The sequence below is a fragment of the Anas platyrhynchos genome, chromosome 6 (assembly GCF_047663525.1).
Source record: "Anas platyrhynchos isolate ZD024472 breed Pekin duck chromosome 6, IASCAAS_PekinDuck_T2T, whole genome shotgun sequence".
In the NCBI taxonomy this organism is placed as follows: Eukaryota; Metazoa; Chordata; class Aves; order Anseriformes; family Anatidae; genus Anas; species Anas platyrhynchos.
In genome coordinates this window covers 34,395,319-34,405,010 of record NC_092592.1, presented here as the reverse complement: position 1 = coordinate 34,405,010, position 9,692 = coordinate 34,395,319, and the positions used below count along the sequence as shown (strand labels likewise).

The 9,692-nt window shown below is 41.3% G+C and overlaps 1 protein-coding gene across 2 annotated transcripts; it reads right to left on the bottom strand.

The window, feature by feature from the left end:
* Window positions 1-1,547: 1,547 nt before the first annotated feature.
* On the bottom strand, window positions 1,548-7,507 carry KCNK18 (potassium two pore domain channel subfamily K member 18). 2 transcript variants are annotated; one of them, XM_005021994.6, is made up of 3 exons: window positions 7,176-7,505; window positions 6,275-6,421; window positions 1,548-3,409 (listed from the first exon to the last, which is right to left on the bottom strand). In XM_005021994.6, exons 1-3 carry the CDS (start codon window positions 7,390-7,392, stop codon window positions 2,595-2,597), a joined length of 1,179 nt encoding a protein of 392 aa, XP_005022051.2. In that variant the 5' UTR covers window positions 7,393-7,505; the 3' UTR covers window positions 1,548-2,594. The 2 variants fall into 2 exon arrangements, with proteins under 2 accessions (XP_005022051.2, XP_071895940.1); XM_072039839.1 differs by lacking the exon at window positions 6,275-6,421 and having other exon boundaries at window positions 7,176-7,507.
* Window positions 7,508-9,692: the final 2,185 nt, after the last annotated feature.

The following is a 9,692-nucleotide window of genomic DNA, read 5'->3' as shown; positions in this document are numbered from 1 at the left end:
GGGACAGATATTCCTGGTTGTGTGGGAGCAATGTTTCGTTGCACCTGCAAAGACAACATCAATACCTTTTAATGCCTGACTTTTGGGTGTGTGTTCAGCTCTCCACCCTTCTTTAGGTCCCTGACATAGGACAAATGACCATGTTATGTTTGCTGCAGGTTGGTTGTCTTGGGTTGCCTAAATCACATTTTTCTTGTGACATGCTTTGCATAAACAGAGGGCGTTTGTTCAGAAACTCTTGGGAACTGATTTGTCTACCTCACGCACCTATGTGAAACTCCAGAAAATATACTTACTGAATATGTTGTGGGGTAAATAACAATCCACTTCAATGCACTGCAGGCACTGAAATTAGGTCAGAACACAACCAAGAAGCTCACTATCTATCTCAGAGATACCAGGTCACAGAGGAAGAACAGAAGGACAGAAAAGGCTGTAGAGATATTTCTTCAGACTGCCAGTTTGGGTCTCAGATATTATTGAACTAGAAGTGTTTTCTTTGTATTTAACTGTTTTTCAAGTTATTCTTTCATGAATTTACTCCATCTCCCATTGATCTAATGAGAAGATTTAATTGCCACATCCTCTCATGACAAGTAATATCTATGGCTTAATTATATGTTGTGTGAAGTGCCATTTACTTCTCTTTTTGTTTCTTTTCTTAAACTTGCCACGTGCTAGGTTCATTTGGCAACCCTAGATCTCATAATGAAAGATGTATAATAATCTTTCAGTCATTCCCTATTTCCCTCCTCCATGCCTTCTTTGTTCGGAGTGTTGCACACTTCTCTTGTGCTTCCTCACCTCTTTCCAGACTAGAGAGCTACGCTAAAACTCTCATAAGGAAGTTGTCCCACATCTTTGTTCATCCCTTTCCCTGGCCTATGGACTTTTTCTAGTTTTCCTATACCTTTTGGGAGGTGAAGGACCAGAGCTGCACATTGTATTTGAGAGGCAGGAGCATCATGATCTTACAGAGGGCCGTGGTGATGTGATTTGTTCTCTCTACTTCTATAAAATAGTCTCTTATCCCCCACAAGTGACATGTTCTGTGTTAAGTAAAGCAGTTTACTGCCATCCCTTGGCCATAATGAGAATGATTTTATTCATGACCCTTTTTGCAAGTCCAGCCAAACTTCCGTAAGTCCTTAAAGTAAATGTGATGGTATGAAGGTATGGCATCTATGAGAAATCTTTAGGGGCCAGATTCTGGATTAATTCTTTGGCATGAAAGAGATCTCGCTGATATGGGAGAGACTAGTCCTTTGACACAAAGACCAGTTCTTACTGATGCTGGCAGTGTTAGGCGTATCACAAGGAAAAACCCCGGGGAGCAGGAAGTGCAGTCCTCTGATCCAAAGCCTATTAAATAATATGAAACTTCTCATTGATTTCTGAGAACTTTGGCGCAGGTCCAAAGTCCTACGCTGATTTTAATCCAAAGACATAAAATGAGGTAATATGAGTGTAGTCTGAACGGAAGGACTTTGTACACGATGTCAAAGTCAGGGCAAACATTAAAAAAGTTAACCAGGGTTTTTTCCAACTGCTATCTTCTTTATTGTTGTCCTTATAATGTACTTTTCTACATAGTCTCATTCATTATATATATTGCATATCACCAGTTCTTAATCACAGCTAATTAGTGACAACAAGGACAATACATGTTACTGTTCACAGTGACTGTAACAGAGTTAGGATGTCATGTAAATATTCTGAACATCTCATCTTCGAATGGCAAACTTGCTATGGAAAACAATGTACATTCTCTCACAATCAAGCATGCTGTAATATCTAACGATGTCATTCACATTCTGTGTGCATGCATATAATTTACATGCTAAGAGGCAGTTAGTTAAAGTCAGTGGTTTCTTTTATAGACTGTCTATATTTTTTTGACATTAAAAATGATGGTTGATAGCTTGATTCAAATTATGAATGATATAAGCAAAATCTTGAAAAAAATTATTCCCAGAGTTCTGTGCTTCATTACAGAATCCTTACCACATCCCAGATAAATAGGTAGACTTCTCTTTCTATGAGTGGGTGAAGGGACCCGCAGAAGCAACCATGACTGACCAGCAGCTGGGTTCACACTTCTTCTCCCCAGCTCTTTCTGATGATGAATCCTGTTACCACAGCATGTGCTCGCAGTTCAGCACTGACAGCCATGACCCAGCTGCCCCTGGCTGCAGGCAGGGTGCCAGGACGAGACAGGGATCTGGGCTCTGCATGGAGAAGTGCTAAAAAAAAATCCCCAGTTGGCTTGTTGTGGGAGAGAAGACAGGAAGCCTGCTGAAAGTCAGAGCTTTGCAAAAGGTGCTGGGGAGCACTGGCAGGGAGAGCTTTCTGCTCTTTCATCATGCATTATCTGCTTTTATTATTTAGGAGATGGGACCCTTGTGGGAAAGTACTCCCTGGAGATGCCTACACCAAGTGTCTCCTGAGGCACCCAACCAGTTTACAGCAGATTAACACGGGAAATCAGAAGAAAATGTGCCTCCTGCAAGCCCAAGGCAGGGAGCAGAAACGCGCAGGAACAGTTTCATCATATTGCAGTGGCAAATGCATGAGTGAGGGAGAAATGACTATGCCTATTTTGGATATAACTTCTTTGGATATACCTTCTTTGATGGCATCTTTTTCTCTCCACAAAATGAAATCACCTTTTTGTATAAGACAATTAAGCGGTCCTGGCCCAGCTTAAAAGCAATGAAGACAATTTCCATTCCGATAATAATATAGAGGGAGAAAAACAAGAAAAACTTGGGATGTTCCAGTTGTGTATCTCCAAACCCAATAGTTGTCAAGGTGATAAAGCAGAAATAAAAGGCTTCCTGAAAATCCAAACTGGTTTCCCAGTTTGGAAGAATGGCAGCTGCACAGGAGATGTACACAAAGATAACCAGCACCATTAACACTATGGGCACATCTAATTTTTCTAACTCTTTTCCTATTTTGTCAAAATTCTCAATTACTCTGGACATTGTTTTTCCCCTGTCTAGTTCAGGACATGAGCTCCATCTCTCTATGCTTTTACTTCTTGATGGCTTTTTGTATTCATTTTCTCTGGCAATTAACAGCTCAAAAATTTCGGCATTGCGATATTGGACTGGCTTTCTTTTAACAGCTGACTGGTTTTTCAGCATTTCCACAATATTCAAGGGTTCATTTGCAGATGCTTTAGACAGCACTCTATCCCCTCTGTTACATGTGGATCCAGAACAGAGTTTAAAGGCTAGAAGTTTTGACTGTAGCTTTCTGAATTCATTGTAAGACTTGGACAAGACAGTCGCAAGGATGTCTCCCATGTCTGTCAGGACCAAGAACATCAAAGGGATGCCAAATAAAGCATACAACATGCAGAGATATTTTCCAGTCCTTGTTACAGGATAGGTATTGCCGTAGCCTTGAACAAAGAGACAAAGAGAGAGAGAGAGAGAAGGGAGAAAGGGAGAGAGAGAGAACATTATTTATTACACCTGTACTGGACTTTTTACTGACACCAATTTTACCGAGCTGTTTTTTAGTCCAGAGCATACTGTCCTTTTGGGCTTTGCTTGGAAGCTGTTCAAATTTCTGCCTGGTTAGTGATGCAGGCACCTGCCCTCTCCAGGCATGTGGAGGTTTGGAATTTGCAAGTCCTGTTGACTTAACTCTTCCAACCACACTTGAGTGGGCTCTTTGACTTACCTGACTCTTAACAAGAGGCCATTTAGGGAGAAGAAGCAAGAATTTGGAGCAAGTCCATGACCAGGGTCCAGTCCATGCCCTGCTGGAGACCAGGAAGACTTCCTTACCTGGAAAGGTAGGAAAGGTCCAGAGGGGAGGACAGCAGGAGAGGTCCTGCTTTTCTTTGCCCAAACTGCTTATCATGAACGGTAAGCCAGTAGTGTAATTTGAAATTGTTCCTAGTTCATCAGATCTGGCTCTAATGGCATGCCTTGTATTGACATTTTATTTGTACTGGCTTCATAGTTCTCAGAGGCTCTTACATGTACACAGAAAAACAAAGGATCAAGTGAGGAAACATCTGTTTATCACATGAGGAAATACATGCTTATCCCAGAGTACTAAAGCTTACAAATATCAATTACAACACATAGGAAAGTGCTACCAACCACACGGCCTTTGTGATCCATAAAATGGTAGAAGAAGATATGCCCTCTCCCTAAATTCAACTTGGGCATTTAATTTCTCTTCCCCTAACAGTTGGATGTGAATGTCAGTTTGTAAATTAGTGCTTTTCCCTTACAGTGGGAGAAAACATCTGCATTACATTGATTTTATTAGTTTAACAACCATTTTTCTTCTCATCCTCCAGAAAGACATACAGCATTTCTTCTCCCCCTTCAAGCACGTTGTTCTTTTATAGGTGACCTCCCAGGTCAGGTACTCAGCCTGTGAGGTTATCAGCTGGGAAGCTGAAGTGTGGTTTTCTTCCTATCCTCCAACCATTCACTAGTGGTGTGAATCCAGCCTTGGCCCCTGCTTTGCTGTTGGGCACTGACAGACTATTCTCTGTCACTCTGTTCCCCACTGTTTTATCGGGAATGCTAACACTGCTGAAATGACTGGGGAAGATTAATTCTAGTAGTTATTGCACTGAGTGACTTCTCAATTCTCATACATTAGAAATACCTCATGCAGTTCTGACCACCGATCTCTAGCCTGGATGCTCACTTCTGCTAGATAATTAAAGGGAGCCAGGTGGACTCTCACCTGAAGTGATTTACCAATTCCTAATACTGCAGATAACAAACCCACCACAATAGAAACAGCCATCTCTTAACAAGAAATAATCCAGGCTTCCCACCGGTCCCAAAACTCAGCTCAAAACCTGAAGATGCTGTGTTGATGTTCACTGCTATGAAGACCAAATATAATGTAGTTTAGAAATTTTAGAAATAAATGGATCGTTCGGGTCAGTGTGTATGGAAACATCTCTACAGTCCCATGTAAATGGAGGTGGGTAAGTATTTCTAGGCAAGAAGTCTTCAACAATATGGTTTTCCACCTGTTTCTTGAAGTCAAAGCTTTCTGGTAAGAGGTACTTCGAAATGTTCCTGGCTGTTGTGTTTGTACTAAGAAATATTTACTGGGGGGAAGATTCAAGCCTGTATCTCCAGCATGTGTCTGAACTCTTAAGCTATTCAAATATGCCTGTGGAATAAAACATGTGCCATTATCTCCCCGAGACAGAAGCACTCCAGCGTGTAGCACTGAGTGAAGCACACTCTATGAGAGCCAGCTGTCCTGCAGTACGCTGCTTGAAGGCAGCCACCAAAGTCGTCAAACACCGAGGTTCAAGCCTCTGCAGTGACTGAGCCAGCAAGCCCTATGTGCTCCAGTGAGCTCATTAACCCTCTCCTTATTCCTTGTGTAGAATAATCAGGTTTTATTTTGCATTAAGATTTTATTTTGCATACCTGTGCTGGGATCTTGAATATGTCTTAATGCAGTGGAGAAATGTCTTTACAATTTGATACAATGCTGTGGGACTATTTATCATCCAGCCTTAATGCTGACAAAATATTTAGACAATGTCTGTATTCACCAGCATTTAAGAAAGATTAGCAAAAGGACAAGAGTAACTTTGGAAATGAGCATGAGGAGTTGTATTTAGCAATACAGTGCAAGCCAAAACTGTAACAGATGTTTGTGTTTGATCTAGGTCATGCTTTGAAATATGAAGGCAGAAGGAAAAATTTCAGAGGTGTGATTTAAGCAGCGCTGTGTGCTGTTAGCCCAGAGAACTGGGAACAACAACAACACGGTCAATTATAGATCCAGAGGTTTACAAAGCAGCGTTAGACATAAACAACAGGGAAGCAATTTAAAAACAATATACGCATAATGAATTGCCTCTTTCAGTAAAGAAAACATTACCCAGCATAGCACATAATAGCGGCAGGAATAAGGTTTGATTGAAAAATTGAGCTTTCTTTCATTTCAATATAATAGTTCTGTGCATATGTCATATATGAGCATGTGCTACAGTATGCATGCAATGCTGCTGCTAATCAGCACATACCATCGTTACTGCCTAAATTCTGACTTGTCCCTGGGGCTCAGCTACACCTCTGCCACACATGTTTGCAGCACCCCTTGCAGACCCATTATCAACACTCAGGAGAAAAATTCAGGAAGATTTGGAGGTTCTTTTTCTTTATTATTATTATTATTTTTTTTAATCTAATTCCCTGGAAGAAATACATTAGAGAAATCAGTGTGGCATTTGGTTCTGTAGGTGTTACTTTACCTCCAGACTTACCCACAGTGGTGAATACTGTGCAGCAGAAGAAGAGAGACCCAAAGAAATTCCATATATCTTTTGGATTGACAAACCAGTCTCGTTTAGCTGTGTTGAGCAGTGCGTGGATTTCTTTTTTAAATGACTCCTCATTTTCCGTCATGTTATCTGTTACAGTAACAGCAGAAGATGCACTGAGAGTTTGCAGACCCCCAGTCAGGGACCAGCCTAAGTTTATTATCCCAGGGAATTTTACTCCAGCTAAGCATTTTCTCCTAGTCCTTTAGAAAATAAAAAGATTCACCTCACACACCCCATTGAAAAAATCAAGTGTGTCCACTGGCTCGTTGTGCTAGCACAGCTTCCCAAGCAAAAGTCCAAGCCCACGTATGAACCCCATCACAGATCCAGGAGGGTTTCAAGCCCATCTCCTCCACTCTATCCCTCCACCAGCACAAGTGGGTCTGGGGAACAGCACCACACCTGCCTGCATTGAGCATCCCATCGCCAGAGGGATGCCCAGGCAGGGATGCTTGGAGCTGGGACAAGGGAGCAGGGAGAGACTTCCTGAGACAGAGAACCCAGCCCCCCAGCAGGCAGAGGGAAACAGCACGGAAATCTCAGCTGCTCCGGGACCTTAGGGAACTAGGGTGAAAAGGGACAACACAAGCACATCACAAAAAGTCTTTTAAGCATTTACAGGCAGGGGCTGAGGGACCAAGGAAGCTTACAGTCAAAATCACAGTTAAGGAAGAGAAGAGAAGCAGGCAACAGCAGTCATCAGCTAAACACAGAGGAAATCCCATTTTCAGGCTCAGCCGTTATTACTTTGAAGAATGTCTTCAGAAGCCAAAAATCTCATTCAGAAAGCAAAGGAGTAACTCTGTGTACAATTAAGTTATTTTGCTATTCTGGTACATACCTGTTAAATTTCTGGAGATGTACCACAGTTTCTGCAGAAAATTTCTATATTCTTCACTTAAATTTACCTTCCGGTTACCTTCAATGTGGGAAAACATGAGAGCCCCAAGAAAAGCATAGATCACGAGAGACAGAATGAAGCAGGCATGTGGAAATACTGCCCAAAATATTTTTTTGCATGCCCTTTTACCTCGCAGAGGCTGTGATGTTGATGCCATCCTAAGCTCTTTTTTTTTTTTTTTTTTTTTTTTAGCTTTTAGAGACAAGGAGGATGATGTGAAAGCTTTTGCATCCTAGAAAAGCTTCTCCCGTGAAAACAGGGATTGTTCTGCCTCAGGCTTTCAGATCACATGTCTTATAAGTGAAGATTGCACTACAGTCCCAATGGAAAAGGAGCACAACTCATCAAGCCTTGAAATATTTCTCAGTTGACAATATACCCCTGTATCCCTGAACCACTACTGCCCAGACACTGCTACAATGCATGTGGATCACCAGCTCCCATGGGTCTCTTGTAGGGCCAACTCATTTTTAAGGTTTCCTTTTCTGAACTACAGTTTCTCACAGGTACAGAAGACACGTATTTCCAGCTCCTCAGAGGAAAAATGCACACTGTGAGTGACAGATTTCTATAAAGATTTCTCCCAGAAGTGAATATGGAAATTTAAAATTAATCTAAAAAAGAGAGTGGGTGCTGATTGCTGTTGCCTCTGGGCAGAGCATAGAACAATTACATTATCTGTCAGATGGCTTAAGAACCTCTTCTTATACCATGTAAGATTTGCAGGGGGAGTCTTCTGAATTTTAAGGATTTTTCTCAACAAAAAAAGAAAAAAAAAAAAAAAAGAGGAGAAAAGAAAAAAGAGAGCTAAGAAAGTTTTTGGTCAGTTCTCATGCAATTAAAATCTTCCCATTAATTCAATTTCCCACTCACCTTGGTAAGTAAGAACTGACATTCAGTTCAGGGTTAAGTGATCCTTTCAAACTGTATCCAACATTAAAAATAGTTTTTTTCCTTTCATCCATCACTCTAAAACACTTAGAGCAATGAACAGCATCACTGCCCTTGATAATGCTAATAGAGGTAGTAAGGGGAGTTGGACTTTACTGAAAAAGCTGTTAAATATTTAATTAAAAATGGAGACAGCCTTGCCCAGCCAAGACCTAGTGAGATATTTGCAAGCTAAACTTCCACACTATGAAGAAATACTACATGGTTGTCGTGATTTCTTCTGGGTCAAACTCTCAGCAAATTGGATCACAAGATATCACATGCTTGTTAGTATGGCAGCCTCCACTACAGAAAAGAGGCTTTCAGGGCTAAGACAAAAATAAGCCTCTGTGCTTGCTACTTTTCTGGTTTTCTGATTATTTGACCCAGTAGCACTTTTTTTTTACAACATCTTCATAAATCCTCTTATTGTAATTTTTTTTTCACTGTCCTGAAACACAGGGTTGAAAACTGTTAACGTTGATACTTAATGAAAAGCAACAGGACTTTCTGGGAGGCTGGACTTCAAGACAGTGTGCTCAGATTTGGTGCCATGGCCAGGGGAACAAGGGACACAGAGCAGTCAGTGGGGCGGGTGACAGAGCGAGGTGGTGGTGGGCAGGGTACCCCATGCTGGAAGGACAAGGCTGGCTTCTCTGGTAAAGTTTTATACACAGTGGGCAACAGTGATGTACAAGTTGGCAGAGGTTACTTGGATTTCTACAGATGTTTTGACGAAGTCCCTTGGTCTCAGAAAGGGCTTCTTAAAACTGGAGAAATTTCAAACAGCGATGAGCACGATTGAAAGTATGGACAGGTTTTATGAGGAATGACCAAGCAGTGTCTTTGACCCTTGAGTAAAACCAAACCAAACAAACAAAAAAAACAAAGAAAAGAACACAAACAAACAAACAAAAAAACAACTGAGGGATATGTAGCAGCAGTCTTCAAACTTGTGGGTGGTCTGGAAAGAGCGGGTAAGGGATTAGCTCTTTTAGGACCAGAATTAGGGACCATCAAATAAAGCAAGTAGAAACACGGTTCAAAACAAATAAAAATGGATGATTTTCACCTAGCTGGAAAACTCCAAAGGATTTTGGGTTTATTTACATTAAAGAAGAGGGTGGAGAGAAATTTAGAAGTACAGTCATCCAATGTTACTAAAGAGGCAAACCAAACTGGGTTCAGCAACCCCCTGAATTAAAAATAATTGGGAGCTGGGAATGTGAACTGGGACACTGGGCTGAATGGGCCCTATGTCTGAGGCAGTATACTCACATTTGTGTCTCCATATAAAAAAGGCTCTCACTGCCCAGAATGGTAATTCTGACACAATTTGTCCTGTGGAGTTTTTCATCTGCATCTCAAACATAAGCCTCTTTCCTCCAAAGTGCTTTAAAAACTTCTTGGCCTCCTCCTATACATGGTAGGATTGCAAAGTACTGAGCAATTCCCAGGAGCTTCTCAGCCATTTGCAACATCAGAATCCAAGCTTGTCACAACAAGAAAATTTAATAAAAATACATT

Excerpts from the sequence above, each read along its gene's own strand:
- KCNK18 (XM_005021994.6), bottom strand. The coding sequence starts at position 7,392 with ATGGCATCAACATCACAGCCTCTGCGAGGTAAAAGGGCATGCAAAAAA. Across the intron at positions 6,422-7,175 it reads CATCTCCAGAAATTTAACAG|ATAACATGACGGAAAATGAG; the intron begins GTATGTACCAGA and ends TTACTGTAACAG. Across the intron at positions 3,410-6,274 it reads CACAGTATTCACCACTGTGG|GCTACGGCAATACCTATCCT; the intron begins GTAAGTCTGGAG and ends TCTTTGTTCAAG.